At 41.3% G+C, this 18143-nt stretch overlaps 1 protein-coding gene across 31 annotated transcripts in view; it reads left to right on the forward strand.

The window, feature by feature from the left end:
- The window catches only part of MYBPC1 (myosin binding protein C1), a 99563-nt gene that overhangs the window by 76392 nt on the left and 5028 nt on the right, over nucleotides 1–18143 (forward strand). For 16 of the 31 annotated variants that reach the window (XR_013522049.1, XR_013522051.1, XR_013522052.1 and 13 more), the window contains 8 exons: nucleotides 2795–2848; nucleotides 4393–4560; nucleotides 7489–7577; nucleotides 10781–10976; nucleotides 12277–12416; nucleotides 14582–14741; nucleotides 15441–15577; nucleotides 17669–17855. Coding sequence is in view for 24 of the 31 variants with exons in the window: in XM_009004465.5 (XP_009002713.1) it covers nucleotides 2795–2848; nucleotides 4393–4560; nucleotides 7489–7577; nucleotides 10781–10976; nucleotides 12277–12416; nucleotides 14582–14741; nucleotides 15441–15577; nucleotides 17669–17855 (1131 nt within the window). In the remaining 7 variants the exon portion in view is untranslated. The remainder of the gene's footprint in view (nucleotides 1–2794; nucleotides 2849–4392; nucleotides 4561–7488; nucleotides 7578–10780; nucleotides 10977–12276; nucleotides 12417–14581; nucleotides 14742–15440; nucleotides 15578–17668; nucleotides 17856–18143) is intronic. The other 15 variants (XR_013522050.1, XR_013522053.1, XR_013522055.1 and 12 more) reach the window with 1 other exon arrangement.

Genomic DNA, 18143 nt, shown 5'->3' on the forward strand with positions numbered 1-18143 from the left:
CCAATATGGTGAAACCCCATCTCTACTAAAAAAAAAATACAAAAATTAGCTAGGCATGGTGGCACACTCCTGTAGTCCTAGCTACTGGGGAGGCTGAGGCAGGAGAATCACTTGAACTCAGGAGGCAGAAGTTGCAGTGAGCCAAGATCATGCCACTGCACTCCAGCCTGGGCAACAAAGAGAGAGACTCCGTCTCAAAAAAAAAAAATGTAACCAGTTAAATTTAGGAGGGAAGAGAAACAAGGCCATAAATTTTTAAAATCACTGATAGAGATAATAGAAAAAGAAAAAATGACAGAAGAAAATATGGGCCAGAATTACCTGAAAACCAAAAGATTGTGAAATTTACCAAAATCCTGTTGTGCTTCTCGGTTTCTTATTTGCGGTAACTAGAAAGAAATGACATTTGAAAATGGCTCTGGACTTGGGCTCCATTCTAGACAATGGTAGGTAAACACTCAACCAGGAAACTTTTTCACATTCCACAAACAGTAGCCCAAGACTACACCTCCAAGAAAAATCTTTGAACACCAAACTTTAATATGGATCCTCCAAATGAAGGAAGGAGGTTACGGAACACATTTGGGAAATCAGGAATGTGAGCACAAATGCACCACCCCTGAAGGAAACTCACTTTGGAGAAGAAACCTCCTATAAAGAGAAACTGCTGAAAAAGAAATCCCAGGCCCCTGGATTGGGGCACCTGTGGAAATGCTCACCTTTGTTCTGAAGGGAAGAAGACGAAATAAACGATGAAGTATCCTGATACCCCCTATCCCTCTAGCCCGTACTCCACACACGGAGTCCCACGCTTGGCTTCTCCAGGATTTGAAAACCGCCAACCAAAACCAATGGAAACTTTGTCAGCAACTTCCCAGGGTTAACCCAGCAAGGGAGGGGGGTAGTGTCACTAATGCAACCAGTACATTCTTGAGCACTTCAGTTTATTTGTTTCCCATTTTCCCCTTCGTTTAAAAAAAAATCATGAGCACTCCATTCTTTTTTTCTATATTGTCCAGCCAGCAGAATATCCCATTCTTATGTGTGATGTGGCTTTTAAGCACAAGCCTTTTGTGTATGTACCAATCGAGCAAATTCTTTACTCTTTTCTTTCTGATAGGTTTAAAAAGTAAGAAGATACAGCAAAATGATAGATGGCTGTCATTTTGATGTTACCCACCTTAGATAAAATACAACGAAGTGTATTTTACATAATTTTGCGTGTGGTCTGTGTAGATACATATGTATATCCGTGTATACATATGTATATGTACACAGTCATTATTATGTATATATTTTGCCGAGTAACGTTTTGGAACAAGCTTTCTATGGAAGTTCTCTCGTAACGTGTATCTCTTTCTTCTTGCAGTCTTTTCTTATTTTCTTTATGTGGCTGCCGACTCTTCATTCTCTTTTAATGGCTGTTTTCCTCCAGACTAATTTTCTATAGTGTTTAATGCTTTTGGAGACGTCAGGTTTTATTCTCTAAGAGAATTCTTTGTTTTTTAAGATTGTGTGTTGTTTTGGACTCTGCCTTTCTCTCGTTTTTTTTTTTTAATGCCTGCAGCATTGTACTCTTCTTTGTTTTCTTTCTGCACTCTAGTTCTTTCTTTCCTTTCTTAAAAATTCTCCTCACGTATTAAATAACTTACATATTTCTTCCCCATCCCCGGGGACACCATCTTCTTTGTCTGCGTTTCCCTCAATGAAAGTGTTTCCAATGTGAAGCGATGGGCTACTTTTGTTCCCCTCTGGTCTTGTTTCGTCCTGTTTTCTCTTGAAATTGTCTCTTTTACTAGTTCTTCACTCTTTTGTATATGTTTTCTCAGTCTCTTATTTTCACTTTCTCATCTACTGTCTCTCGACTATGAAAATACCAACACAGAAGCTCCCAAGCTGACTGTTTGTTTAAAGATGTATCCCTTTTTCAACATAAGGAATTTTTATTCTCCACATGCCTTCCCAGCTGCCAGGATATTCTAGCTGCCTGCTCCTTCTCCTTGATACTCCTGGTAGGGTTAGAACAAGAGAGAGGCAAAGGCTCTAAGGGACAGCCAGTCCAGTCCCCAGTGCCCCCACTCCTCTCCTAATACTGAGAAAGTCATCATCCCAAACCAGTGTTGTACGCCCAAGACCACCCTAGGAGCCACCCATGTGGGATGCAGGGACCTGGGCAGCCTCAGTGTGTTTTCTTGACACAGAGTTCATTGTCATGGGAACCAGGGCTGCCTCCTGAGCTGCTAGGGCAGCCTCCAGTTCTATTCAGAACTTTGGCTCTGATGAAACAGGACTGGCCTTATCCCAAGGGCCTGCACTCCCAGTCTCAAATGAGGGAGCCCCACTTTGGGAGTACCGTGTTCCCTGGGGACCCAGGAGAATCCTCCTCTGTTGGGGTGGCAGAGACAGGGACAAGGATAGACTGTCTCACTGTGCACTGCTCCCCGGCTGATTCCAGGACCTGCTCCTCAGTTTTCTTCAGGATCGTGCCTTGTTCTTCTCTATCTCTTCTTCCCACCGCTGGAGGTGTCCCAGCCTCCTTTCTCCTCTTCTCTTTTCTTTTCTCTCCTCTTCTCTGTGGCAGGTGCCTCAGGACAGAAGCTGCAGTCTGCACAGAGCAGGCTGTGCTCTCCTGAGGAACCCCTAACACGTTTGGTCTCTTCCGTCACTGCTCTGAGGACAAATCTCTTTGCACACTTTGCATACTTTACTAACAGAGAATGCTGACTGCTGATACGATATTCTTCTGGTGTGAAAGTGGGTGTCTGTAATTAATTTTAATGACGGATTCTCAAAGGTACATCAGCAAAACAGTCTGATGAAAATGGGGAGGCTGCGTTTGATCTGCCAGGTAAAGTATGCTGTGAAGCTCTCAAACTTTCTTACTATATTATAATGTTTCTGGGAATGTTAGATGACCAAGCATGAAGTATACTCACCACACACACACACACACACACACACACACACTCGCTCACATCCTTAGAGTTGGGGGAGAGGGAGCAGTGAGTTAATAATGTTAAATTGAAATCTTCTTTCTTCTTGTGGGCAAAATGCACACTAACTTTTAGATGCTGAAACATTTGTAAGCCCTATCCAGGGCTGGATTAAAATTATCTTGATGTTATACACTAAGCTACCAAAAACTTTTTTAAAGTTAGATTTTGGTTGCAAGGATAGAATTGTACCAACTCTTTATGAGGTATCAGCCCATGAACTGTGTTTTCTCTTTGTGATATAAGCTTTTTCTCTTTATGAATGTGGGTAAACATGATCAGGTTTTCTATACCCATGTTAATGTCTCACTATAATAAATCAACCAATATAAAAATATATTGTATGGCTGGACACGGTGGCTCATGCCTGTAATCCCAGCACTTTGGGAGGCTGAGGTGGGCGAATCACCTGAGGTCGAGAATTTTAGACCAGCCTGACCAACATGGAGAAACCCCGACTCTACTAAAAATAGCCGGGTGTGGTGGTGCATGCCTGTAATCCCATAATTCTAGCTACTCGGGAGGCTGAGGCAGGAGAATCACTTGAACCCAGGAGGTGGAGGTTGCAGTGAGCCAAGGTCACACCACTGCACTCCAGCCTGGGTGACACAGAGAAACACCATCTCAAAAAATAAAAGGGAGGGGGCTGGGCATGGTGGCTCACACCTGTAATCCCAGCACTGTGGGAGGCCAAGGTGGGTGGATTGCCTGAGCTCAGGAGTTTGAGACCAACCTAGGCAACATGATGAAACCCCATTTGTACTAAAAATACAAAATATTAGCTGGGTATGGTGGCATGCACTTATAGTCCCAGCTACTCGGGAAGCTGAGGTAGAACTGCTTGAACCTGGGAGGTGGAGGTTGCAGTGAGCTGAGATCTTGCCACTGCACTCCAGCCTGGGTGACAGAGCAAGACTCGGTCTCAAAAAAAAAAAAAAAAAAATATATATATATATATATAATATGACTATAAAGGTCAGTGTCTCTCATTCACAAAGATAGCCTTTTCCTGTTTTTCTGAGCTTTAAGGTGTATAAATGGCTAGCTATCATTATTGCATGGATCATTATAAAACCAAATTGGAATAAAACTGCTACAAAATTCTTGTCAAAAGTTACTATTATTCAGGATGCTTTCATGCTGAATAAGAAGTTTTTCAGAAACAGCAGAATCTGATTGTTTATTTTTCCTGTTATTTACATTAGCTATTTTAGGTTTTTTTAATTTAATATATGAAAAATGTCCACTCATGTAGTATGAGTCCAGACCAAAGTCATATCTCTCTAAATGATTTCTTATTATGAGTAAAATGCTAATTTGGAGTGACTGTAATGGTTAAGATCATTTTTTTCACTAAACAGTTTTCCTCCTTCTTTTCCTTTTCTTTTACGGACTTCAGCTGAGGACTGGATAGTTGCAAATACAGAGCTGATTGACAAGACGAAGTTCACCATCACAGGTCTGCCGACAGATTCGAAGATCTTTGTGCGTGTGAAGGCTGTTAATGCAGCTGGTGCCAGTGAGCCCAAGTACTATTCTCAGCCCATTCTTGTGAAGGAAATCATAGGTAGGTGACAAGGCTTTCAAAATGTAGACTCCCTTTTACATTGTTTGCTTTTTTTTTTTTAATTTCAAACTTTTTTTTTTCTTTGAGATGCTCTGTTGCCCAGGCTGGAGTACAATGGTGCAATCTCCACTCATTACAACCTCGGCCTCCTGAGTTCAAGCAATTCTCCTGCCTCGGCCTCCTGAGTAGCTAGAATTACAGGCGCCTACCACCATGCCTGGCTAGTTTTTGTGTTTTTAGTAGAGACAGGGTTTCACCATGTTGACCAGGATGGTCTCGATCTCTTGACCTTGTGATCTGCCTGCCTCAGCCTCCCAACGTGCTGGGATTACAGGTGTGAGCCACCATGCCTGGCCTAAACTACTTTCTTTCTCAAAACCTCCTATTTTGTTATTCCTCCTTTGATATTTTGTTAATGCTTCCTATGAGTAAGAACTTAACAAAAGGTCTCTTCAGGCAATGCAGAAGATCACCTTCAGGTTTCTCTTGGTACTCTGAGGACTGGTTAGTTAACCTCTCCTGGTTCCAGGAGCCAACTCTGGCCAGGCTGCCTACACAGTGGAGAGAGTGTGTGTTAATGCAGCCATGCAAACAATCCCTGCAGCAACCATGTGCCTCCAAAGGATCTGCAGGGTCAAAACCATTTTCATAATAATATGAATATATTATTTGTGTCTTTCAACGTTTTGACATCTGCACTGAGAATATAAAAGTGAAGGCAAGTAAAACTGTTGCTACCTTAGCATGAATCAAGTCATTGCCATGGAACCATACTAGCCAGCCTTGCCTTCCTCACCACCATGCACTCAACAGTTGAAATAAAAGGGCCAGTTTGGCAGTCTTCCTTTTTTTTTTTTTTGAACAGAGTTTCCATCTTGTTGCCCAGGCTGGAGTGCAATGGGACAATCTCGGCTCACTGCATCCTTTGCCTCCTGGGTTCAAGCAATTCTCCTGCCTCAGCCTTCAAGTAGCTGGGATTACAGGCATGCACCACCATGCCTGGCTAATTTTTTTTTTTTTTGGTATTTTTAGTATAGACAGGGTTTCACCATGTTGGTCAGGCTGGTCTTGAACTCCTGACCTCAAGTGATCCAGCTGCCTTGGCCTCCCAAAGTGTTGGGATTACAGTCTTGAGCTACCAAGCCTGGCCCTTAGAGTGTTCTTAATGAAGCAGAAATGTAATTAATTTTGGCTGAGCACAATGGCTCGTGCTTGTAATCCCAGCAATTTGGGAGGCCAAGATGGGCAGATCACTTAAGCCCAGGAGTTCAAGACCAGCCTGGGCCATGTGGCAAAATCACGTCTCTACTAAAAATATAAAAATTAGCTGGGTGTGGTTCCTCATACCTGTGGTCCCAGCTATTCAGAAGGCTGAGGTGGGCGAATCACTTGAACCCAGGAGGTGAAGGCTGCAGTGAGCCAAGATCGTACCTCTGCCCTTCAGCCTGGGTGACAAAGCAAGATCTTGTCTCAAACAAAACAAAACAAAAATAAGGATAAGAATAATAGCTTTCATCAAATCTTAGCTCTTGAGTATGGTTTTTCCTAGACTTGTGTGACAATGAAATGCAAAATATGTCTGATGCACTTAGGCTGCTCACTGCAGTACAATGGTTGTCCCCAGGAAAAGCACCATACACCTGAGTCGGAGGATGAATAGGTGACTTTTCATCAAAAGCTCCACTTTTTCTTGAGGAAATAAGTCAGAACTGCTTCATCCCCGTGAGCTGATGAGCCTTTGACTCCCTGCTCCTGATGGATTTGCAGCAACATACTCTAGTACCTTCATGGTGTTTAATTAATGAATTTTAACACACAGTGGGTCAGAGTTGCCTGCTATGTACTTCACCATAGTTACACAGGGAGAAAGTTACTCTCAGACTCCAAGAGAGTCACCTAAATAGCTAGCTGAGTGCTAATATTTTTTTTTTCTGGTAAGGAAGAATGGACAGTCCTCCCAGCTAATGTGGTGCCTGTAGATCTTTTGTGGAATGTTCACTGCAAATATACTCACTGTTAGAAACTATGAATAACTAGCCAGTCACTGTGGCTCATCCCTGTAATCCCAGCACTTTGGGAGGCCAAGGCGGGCAGATCATCTGAGGTCGCAAGTTCGAGACCTGCCTGGCCAACATGGCAAAACCCCATCTCTACTAAAAATACAAAAATTAGTGAGGCATGGTGGCATAAGCCTGTAGTCCCAGCTACTTAGAGGCTGAGACACAAGAATTGCTTGGACCCAGGAGGCAGAGGTTGCAGTGAGCAATATCACTGCACTCCAGCCTGGCCAAAAGATACTTTGTCTGGAAAAAAAAAAAAAAAAAGCAACTATGAAAAGCATGCATAGTATGTAGAAGGCCCTAAGAGAAAATATGGTGTTTTTTGACTTGGTACGGTGGCTCACACCTGTAATCCCAGCACTTTGGGAGGCTAAGGTAGGTGAATCACGAAATCAGGAGTTTGAGACAAGCCTGGCAAATATGGTGAAACCCCAGCTTTACTAAAAATACAAAAAGTTAGCCAGGCATGGTGACATGTACCTGTAGTCCAAGCTACTTGGGAGGCTGAGGCAGAAGACTTGCTTGAACCCGGGAGTTGGAGGTTACAGTGAGCCAAGATCACGCCACTGCACTCTAGCCTGGGCAACAGAGCAAGACTCTGTCCAAAACAACAACAACAAAAAGTTGTAATAAAGCCAAGGATGTCAGGGATAAATTTTGCTGAGTCAAATTGTTAAAATATCTCTGCTTGAAAAAAAAATCTTTTTTGAACCAGTTACCATATATCGTCTGTTAGTGGCACATCTCAGATTTTATGGCAGAGATATGACTACAGGGTACACTGGTGAACACCATGCCATTTTGCTTCTGGGAGGCTATTTTCAGAATCATACTGATTTCCAAATGGTGCTATTTTACCCTCACTCAGAACCTCCAAAGATTCGCATCCCAAGACACCTGAAGCAAACCTATATCCGCAGAGTTGGAGAAGCTGTCAATCTGGTTATACCTTTCCAGGTAAGAATTCAGGAGTGGCTTATTTTCTCTTTTCAGGGCAGGGTTTATAGGAAGTAGGGAGATGCACTCTAGCATATAAGTTCATCATGATTCAGGATTTCCTCAGAGGGAGAGGAGATAAACAAAGAATGAAAGAGAGTTGGAGAATAATTTAGCAATGTCCTGCTATCAAAATAGAGAAATCTGGCCAGGCATGGTGGCTCATGCCTATAATCCCAGCACTTTGGGAGGCCGAGGGAGGTGGATCATGAGGTCAGGAGATTGAGGCTATCCTGGCCAACATGGTGAAACCCCATCTCTGCAAAAAATACAAAAATTAGTTGGGCTTGTTGGGACATGTCTGTAGTTCCAGGTACTTGGGAGGCTGAGGCAGGGGAATTGCTTGAACCCAAGAGGCAGAGGTTGTAGTGAACCGAGATCGTGCCATTGCTGTCCAGCCCAGCAACAGAACAAGACTCCATCTCAAAAGAAAAAAAAAGAGAGAGAAATCTATAGAAACCATCACATATTTTCTTTCTGCATGAGACACATGAGATATAGTCTTTTCTGAAGCTCAGGGACTACAATGGGCAGGGAATAAAGAAACATTAAGGAGATACCAAATGAGAAAATGCTTGAAGATTCTTTTGGTCCTATATATATTTGTAAAACTCATCACTTTAAGTGAAGCTCTCAGTGTAACATTCAGGAAAACAGTATGTGCTTAGTTCCCACAATGACCCCAAACCAAAATAATTTCAATAAGGGGACAACTGAAATCTGAAATCATGATGCCACTACCTGAAATATATGAACAGTATTAAATCATTGTTCCAGCAAAAGAATGTCTTCTTCACAAAATTAATGAGTCTTCACTTACAGGAGTCAATTTTGGTCTTATACAAATACATACACACACCCTGCACCTCCCAACCCTTACTCTCCAGCTCCCTATTCATATGACACTTCCAGACAGTGCCGTTCAATAGAACTTTCTTTGGTGGTAGAAATGTTCTATATCAGCACTATCCAATATGGTAGCCACTAGCCACATGTGGCTATTGAGCACTTGAAATGTGTGACTAGGAGCTAGTGTGATTGGATAAATACATTTTTAATTTTCTTTAATTTTAATTAATTTAAATTTAAATAGCCCTGTGTCCCTTGTGGCTATTGTATCAGACAGCTTGGCCTTAGAATGTAGATCTCTACACACATTTCACACACATGCACGCGCACACGCACACACACACACACACACACACACACACATGCACGCACACATACACAGAGAGAACTCTGTTCAAACTCAGGCTCCCATGAAACCAAACTAAAGGGATAGCTAATTCAGACCATCCTCATTGCACTCTGGGCGCAAACCTAAGGAGAGGCATTGTGTACTACATCCCCCTGGCATGCAATCAGAATGGAAGCCAAGAAAGGAGTGAAGCGGAACACAGTCAAGGAGGAAGTGGGTAGCTTGGCAAGGTTCTTCCCCTTTTCCTTCTCCTGCAGCATCAAATAAAACCACAAGGGGCAACAAGGCAGGCACTGGGGACCCAGCCCCAACCCTGTACTGGGGCTGCTGAATCAGCTCTCAAGTCTCTACACTGTTCCTGCCACCATGACTAATCCCAGTTCCCAGGTGTTGGGGTCTGTGTGTTCAGCTTCCATCACTGAGTCTGAGAGAGAAAAGAGCATGAGAACACAGACTTCACACATCTGGCATCCCAGAGACTCTCAGCCCCCAGGAAGGAATGATGAGACCAGAGTGTGATGTCTGTATATTTGGATAACCTCTAGAGTTTCCAAGTATTTTCTCATTTGATCCTCAGAAATGCCCTGTAAGGCAGGAAGGCCATATTTTCCTTGCCTTACTTAAGAAGGGAAGAAACTGACAGAGAAGTTAAGTGACTTGCCCAGTGTCACATAGCAAGTCAATGGTAGGGACAAGAACAGAATCCACGGCTCCGTCACTTAATTCAGTGTTTTTTTTTTTTCATTCCATATGTCACTAGAGAACCCACGTTTTTCCCCAGTGGCTAAGAGCAAGTTGTATACTTAAGGAAATAAGAGCTTGAACTGTTTTTCCCTATCTTCAACAATGTTGTTCTCTGCTTCCTATGTGCGAGTCTGAACACCCTCAACCACTTTTCAGACTTTGAGTGCAGGGGTTTGGTGTGTAGCTCTACAACTCTTATTATAACCTAGCCACATTCAGAGACCACAGGAAAGCTGTGCCTTACCTTACAGAATTCATGCTTGGTTCCTGTCAGCCAGGGTGAGCCTGGGTGAAATTCCTTTGTAATAGAAATGAAAACTCAGGTTCATGAATGGGATTATGATTTCTTAAATTCCGCTCTTAGAGTTTTGACAGCTAGAGGAAACAGAAATCAAATTCTAGACAAATCTAAAATGAGCAGCATGGGACAGCAGAATAATAATCATTAACATTTAGATGATATTGGCCGGGCACAGTGGCTCATGCCTGTAATCCCAGCACTTTGGGAGGTCAAGGTGGGTGGATCACATGAGATCAGGAGTTCGAGACAATCCGGGCCAATATGGCAAAACCCCTTTTCTACTAATAACTACAAAATTTAGCCAGGCCTGGTGGTAGGTTCCTGTAATTCCAGCTACTCAGGAGGCTGAGACAGGAGAATCCCTTGAACCCAGGAGGTGGAGGTTGCAGTGAGCCGAAATTTTGCCACTGCACTCCAGTCTGGGCAACAAGAGCCAAACTCTGTCTAAACAAACAAAAAAAACCATTTAGATGACACTAATTTAAAAAAGACTTATGTATTGGGCAGAAGCTTTCTCAGGACTTCAATCTTTATATTATATATATTATAAATAAAAATAATATTAAAATATTATCTTTAATCTTTATGATGTATAATATAATATACATTATTCCTATTGAGGCACAGAAAGCTTCGTAAGTAACTTGACCAAGGTCACACAGATGTTAAGAGGTCAGGAGCGAGATACAGATTCCAGAGCCCCAGAGACCACGCTATTAACCATTATCCTGTGTTATGTAGGCTTTGGAGCCTAGGAGACCCAGCTGGGAGGCTTGGCTCCAGAGCTTACTTAACTGCAAAACCTTGGGCAAATTATTTAACTTCTCTATCCAAAATATCAGGATAATGATACTAAGCTTGATGTGAAGATTCAGGGAAATATTCCATGTTATATATCTAAGGTAGTGTCTTTCTTTTTAGGGAAAACCAAGACCAGAATTAACTTGGAAGAAGGATGGTGCAGATATTGATAAGAATCAAATAAACATTCGCAACTCTGAGACTGATACAATCATATTTATTAGAAAAGCAGAGAGGAGCCACTCTGGGAAATATGATCTGCAAGTCAAAGTGGACAAATTCACGGACAGCGCATCGATTGACATCCAGATTGTTGGTAGGTTTGGACAAAGGAGCCAGAACATTCTGTCAAAGCAGAAAAGGGACGGATTCTCCTTGTCCCCAAGGCAAGAGCAGGAGTTTTGTTAGGCTGGCTCCACAAATCTAAAAGTCTTTTTTTAGATTTGTTTTTTAAAAATAGATAAATTAGGCCAGGCATGGTTCCTTCTGTACTATTCTACAAGCCAGCTCTCTCTTACTCTTAGTTTCTCATCTCCCTGATGATAAAATTATTTCTTATGTTGGATTCTTGCATTCTAGACATTATAGATTCTAGCCGTAGTTTAACATGTTTCTTACCACACATAAAATTTACTGATAAAGTTTTCACGGAGAATGAAGAATTTTTATTAAATCTTAATATAAGGAAGATGTAGCTAAACAAAGTTGAACAGTAAAACACTGAATTCTTTGATCCTGTAGGAGTGGTTAGACACTTATCTGCCCAGAGAATAAATAAGGTTAGTTCTTACTTCTGTCCAGAGTCAGAGGAATAGAGGGAAGACCCCTTATGGATGGACCCCCCTCACTTAAATTATTCTGTAATTTTTGCAATGTCAAGAAATAAATTTAATGCCAAGTGAGGTGGCTCACACCTGTAATACCAGCACTTTGGGAGGCTGAGGTGGGCGGATCACTTGAGGCCAGGAGTTTGAGACAAGCCTGGACAACATGGCAAAAACCTGCCTATACTAAAACTAAAAATTACCTGGGCATTGTGGCACACACCCGTGGTCCCAGTTACTTGGGAGACTGAGGCATGAAAATCACTTGAACCTGGGAGGTGGAGGTTGCTGTGAGCCAAGTTGCACCACCGCACTCAGCCTGGGTGACAGAGCCAGACTCTATCTCAAAAAATAAAAATAAAAAATAAAAGAAATTTAAGAGCGGAGCTAGAAAAAGCCTTGTTTCCAATCGTTATCATTGTATTTCAGTAAATTTGCTGAAATTCAGTAAATTTGCCTCTCTAACCAAAGGGACAACTTCCTGTAACAGCCTTCTCACCCCCTGCTTAGTTGAAAGGCCATTCCCTTTCAACTAAGCATTCTTTTCCCACTGGGTAGGCCTTTTTGAGTTTTGTTAAGTCAAAGGGAGTGTTGAGGCTTATCTGTGTCCTTGGATCTGGCCTGGATCCATTCTACTGGAAGGCAAAGGGTCTCAGAAGCCCCCATAGTAGGGTCTAGAAGAGTTATGCCTCTTGTAACACAGGAAAGGGCCTTTTAAAATATTCTCATGAAACAAAGTGTAGACTGGGAAAGAAAGTGACCTTGCAGTGACACCATGAATTCATTCTGTAGACCGTCCAGGTCCACCCCAAACTGTGAAGATTGAGGACGTCTGGGGAGAAAACGTCGCTCTCTCATGGACTCCACCAAAGGATGATGGAAATGCTGCTATCACAGGGTATACCATCCAGAAGGCTGACAAGAAGAGCATGGTAAGGTCTGGCTTTCTCTGGTTCAGCAACAGCAAAAGCACATTTCATCAGAGGTAAAGAAGGAGGCACGATGGCCTCACTGGTGAGGGGCCCACTGGGGCTGTGGAGAAGTGATGTGATACAGCAGAAAAGAAAAGACCTGTGGAGCCACAGAGTTGGACTTAAACCCCAGCATTGCTACTTAAGACCACATGTATAAGGACAATCACTTGGCCTCTTTGACCTCTATTTTCCTCATCTATAAAATGAGAGCACAAATATGCACCTTGCTTGATTATTACAAAACTAAGATGATATAAAGCAACTGGTACCATGCTCAGTAGAATTCACTTAAATTCCCACAGTCATTCATACCTTCCAGAAACATTGTTTTCATTATGTTTGCCACATATTCTTTTTTTCATTCTTTTACTATATGTTCAGTGCTGTTCTAGTGACTAAATCCAATTTTAAAAAGCTCTTATTCTTGAGATACTCACAATCTAAGCAAGAAGAAAGACATCAAACCAAGTGATAACACAATGTAATAAATATTCAAATAAACGGTTGTCTGCCCTGCTTTGGGAATAAAGGAAGGCACAACCACATTTGTCTAGTGTCTCTGAAATATCCAAAATTTATAGAAAATGATGGCCCCTAAAAGTTTCAATGAAAATATTTACTTCTTAATGACGTGCCTTTTTGTCAGCAAATGCACTTTCTTAACTAATGCTACTAAAAATATGTGGTGTAATGTGGTTTTCTACTACAAGATAAACTTTGAAACCACTATATTTCTTGGTCTGATGAGGAAAAAAATTGAAAAAAAATATTTAATGTGGCTATAACTTCTCATTCATCCATTCACTCAGTATTTAATAAGTATTTTGTGCACAGTACTTACTCTATGCCAGGTACAATGATAGGCAGTGGGAATAGGAAAAGTTAGAAGAAAAATCAGGTTTTACATCCCAGAGTGCCTATTTCAGTGGGGGACGTAGACAGTAAACAAGTAAAATAGTAAATACAGAAGACAACTTAAGGTGGTAAGTGCTATGGGAAAAAATTAGGCAAGTTAAGGTGATAGAGTGTGACCAAAGCGGAGGAGGTTGGATGGTGGAAAGAAAAACAGGTAGGGAGGAGGTGATATCTGAGCAGAGACTTGAAAGAATCAAAGTTGGCCAGGCGTGGTGGCTCCTACCTGTAATCCTAACACTTTGGGAGGCTGAGGCAGATGGATTACTTGAGGTCAGGAGTTGGAGACCAGCCTGGCCAACATGGTGAAACCTATCTCTACTAAAAGTATAAAAATTAGCCAGGTGTGGTGGTGTGTTACTTGGGAGACTGAGGCAGGAGAATTGTTTGAACCTGGAAGGCAGAGGTTGTGGTAAGCCAAGATTGTGCCACTGCACTCCAGCCAAAATGACAGAGCAAGACTCCATCTCAAAAAACAAACAAACAAACAAACAAAAAACCCAAAGTTAATAATATCAGCTGGGAGCAGTGGCTTATGCCTTTAATCCCCACATTGGAAGGCTGAGGCAGGAGGATTGCTTAAACCCAGGAGTTTGACATTGAGACCAGCCTGGACAACATAGGAAGACCTCTTCTCTACAAAAAATAAGTTAGCTGGGTGTAATAACATGTGCCTGTCGTCCCAGCTCCTCGGAAGGCTGAGGTGAAAGGGTCCCTTGAGCCTGGGAGGTCAAGACAGTGAGCCAAGATCGTATCACTGCACTCCAACCTGGGTGACAGAGCGAGACCCTGTCTCAAAAAGAACAAAATATATAATAATGATAATGTTAAGTAAGTGTACTTTATTCTATAAAAGATAGCTAGACAGACAAATAGGTAGGTAGACAGGTAGATAAATAGATGACAGACACCTAAAGGTTATGAAAAAATTTAAACATAGTAGATGACATCTAGGGTATATTAATCTAATGTGTAAATGAAGATAAAATTACATAGTCAATTGCAAGTAAGTTGCAAAATATTAAACAAATAAAATATACGTGGTTCTAACACATTGTAAAATACATATTGTTATTACCCTTCATGTAAATATGAGTGGTCGTTTTTTTCTTTTTGTTAATAGAGCATCCTTGTTATTTATTCCAATCAATAGTTGGAAAAATTATATACTTTTAGGTGATTTTCTTCCAGTTATTTTTTTTTTCTTTTAGGAATGGTTCACTGTCATTGAGCATTATCACCGAACCAATGCCACCATTACTGAACTGGTCATAGGGAATGAATATTACTTCCGGGTCTTTTCTGAAAACATGTGCGGCCTCAGTGAAGATGCCACCATGACTAAAGAGAGTGCTGTAATCGCCAAGGACGGTGAGTTGGGAATGGACTGACAGTTGAAAACCTTGGTTGACAGTGACTAGACAGAGAAGACTGGAAGAAAAGATGTGGTGAAAGGGAATAAAAAATGGTAAATGTCCATTTTTAAATTATGGTCATTGTGTTCAAGTAAATTTTTAATTTTATGGGCTTAAGTGAAATTATATTATTATTGCAGTTTTAAAAAATATAGGCTTTAATTTATTCCATCTTCTAGGCAGTGGATCTATAAATGGCTAATACTCCAGAGATAGGAAAAAGTAGACCTTTACTTCTAGAGTGTCTGTTACTTTTGTTCTTGGACACCTTCAGTGTAGCTACATTTGGAATCCACTCTACAAGAAAAGGAGAAACTGAATTCCATCCTTATCCTTTCATTTCATCATAAACCACTCTTTTTAAAACCTTCCTTGTGAATTTTCACATTAGAACAAATTTCTGATCAAAATACTCAGACACCAAAGTCTTCTCAATATCTGGTTCAGTTTCAGATGACCACTCTGGCTTTCTGTCCCACCGATGATTGGCTGTACATTTGTACCCCTCACAATGTTTGCCACATGGCATGTGCTCATCTTTTTCCATGTTTTTCTAAGTTTAGGGAAGTTTTAATAGTAAGTAAAATATACCACCAATAATATATTCTCAAGCCAATTTACATACTTCTAACATATTTGTAATGCTTGTTTTAAGGTAAAATCTACAAAAATCCAGTGTATGAAGACTTTGATTTCTCAGAGGCACCCATGTTTACTCAGCCTTTGGTTAACACCTATGCCATAGCTGGTTACAATGCCACCCTGAACTGCAGTGTGAGAGGAAATCCTAAGGTACTGTGTTCTTCTATGACATCAGTTAAAGTCCCTCCCTTGTATTTGCTGTGTTATAATGTAAGTAATAATATAAACAAACCTTCCAGCTGCTCCTTGTGTCTTCCCAGGTTGGGGGGTTAGGGGGTGGCAGTGGTGGTAGATAATTAGGCACACTATTCAAATGTAGTAGGAAAAAATGCTTACATTTCTTTACTAACTAAGGGATTCCTTCAAAAGAAAAAGCAAACCACCTATTTAAAAAGAGCATCTCCTCTGTAAGGAGACAAAAATCTAATCATATTATTTCACTTGGAAAATTAGGTGGTAATGTCAAGAGTTCTGTGATAGGTTAAAGTAAACAACAGTTACACTATAATGTAAGAATATAAATGTGCTTTGATGAGGGTACACTGTGCTAAGTAGGGAGATATCACATCCAGTTGAAGAGATTAGAAAGGTTTTAAGGTTTCACGTTGGCATTTGAAAAGAACAAGGAATTAATGAATATCACCCATAGAGATATACATATCCCTGGGTGCACAGAGAGAAAGTGCCCTAGAATTGGGAAAATTTGTGAACATTTTTTTTCTGTATAGACCTTGATCAGAAATAGGGAAGTCGGCCAGGTGCAGTGCCTCATGCCTGTAATCTCAGCACTTTGGGAGGCTGAGTGGGCGATCACTTGAGGTCAGGAGTTCGAGACCAGCCTGGGCAACATGGTCTCTACTAAAAATACAAAAATTAGTTAGGCATGGTGGCACATACCTGTAATCTCAGCTACTCAGGAGGCTGAGGCAGGAGAATCATTTGAACCTGGGAGGAAGAGGTTGCAGTGAGCCAAGATGGCACCACTGCACTCCGACCTGCATGACAAAGCAAAACTGGGTCTCAAAAAAGAAAGTCAAAGGAAGAAGCCAGACTGAGGATGGGAGAAAGATGCTGAATTAATGTTTATTTGGAAGTGATGTTGGTACATCCAAGTGGGAATGATGAGGAAGAGAAGGAAAGGTTCACCCAGGGCTTAGGAGAAAGGCCAGGGCTGTTACTTTCAGTTTGGGAGTCCCAGGCATGGAGATACTATATTCTACCCCTTTCCAAAGCTTTAAAAAAGAATATCATTGAAGAGAGGACAGTGAGTGAAAAGCCAGCGACCAAGGTGTGAGCCTCAATGAACGCTCCCGTTTGAAGGGTGGAAGGAGGAAGAAGACTGTGTGAAGGAGATAGAAGTACCATTTCTAAGTTCTGAGCAAGACAAAATAATAGAAGAGGTGGAAGAGAGAATGCAGAGGGTGCATATTTACAAAAGAAGGGAGAAGACAATATGAGAATGAAGAGTCACTGATATCAAATGTAATTCAGAGATCAAGGAGAATGAAGTCATCTTCCTGGGGGACTGGGCCATTACTGATGTTGCATTATCCGGTTGGAGTAGATCCATTCTCACTGGATGATGAATACATGTGTCAGAGGAGAGATTAAGTAGTGAGGAGGCAGGTGCAGTTCATAAAGAATTTAAACAGAGTATCAGGAGAAGGAAGTGAGGAAAACCAAATAGTCATGACACCTTACGGGGATTCTCTGAAAAAATGCCCAGCAAATATGCACGCTCTACAATGAGTTAACATCATGAACCTATGATGAAATTGTTTTTTAATTTGAAAATATTTAATTGACAAATAAAGGTCATATACATTCAAGCCGAACAATGTGATGATTTGATAGGTGCACACATTGTGTAATGATTATCACAATCAAATTCATACATTCGTCACCACCGATGCTGTACCTTCGATGCCAGAACTTGTTCATCCTGTAACTGAAAGTTTGTATCTGTGTAGATCAAATTGAAATGCAACTGAATTCATTTGAGAAGATTGCCCTAGTGTTGCCTCTGAACAGATGAGGCTTTGTCAGAACTGCTCATTTGCTTCTTTACCAACCACTAAGTAGAGTTTAATGTGAGAAACGATGCTCAAGTAGAAGTCTATCCTTCTCAGATGCACTTTCTTTTTAAGCCATGCTTTAAAATTCTGTCACTGGCTCTGACAGTCTATTAATATGCCAAGTACAGATATGTTTTGACCTAATTTTCTTCAATTTGAACTTCAGCCTAAAATAACCTGGATGAAAAACAAAGTTGCTATTGTGGATGACCCAAGATACAGGATGTTCAGCAACCAGGGAGTCTGTACCCTGGAAATTCGCAAGCCCAGCCCCTATGATGGAGGCACGTACTGCTGCAAAGCAGTCAATGACCTTGGGACAGTGGAGATTGAATGCAAACTGGAGGTGAAAGGTATGACATCCAATATCTTATGTATAGACTAAAGCTAAAGGAAATCATTGAATTATTGTTCTTAATGCAAAATCCACACTGCTTGCCAAAATGCTGCAGCAAGAGTGAGAGAGGGTGGTGGGGGCGAGGGAAGCAGGGAGGGAATTCAGGGAGACAAGACATTTTTACATTCTGCATTCACTTCGCGTCATTTGTGGAAGGCTACTGGATTATTTAAGTTAACTTATTTTTATCTTACATGATTCACGTTAACTAAGGGACTGTTAATTTCAGTGGAATGTTAGTATG

This window comes from Callithrix jacchus, chromosome 9, assembly GCF_049354715.1.
Source record: "Callithrix jacchus isolate 240 chromosome 9, calJac240_pri, whole genome shotgun sequence".
Taxonomy (NCBI): Eukaryota; Metazoa; Chordata; class Mammalia; order Primates; family Cebidae; genus Callithrix; species Callithrix jacchus.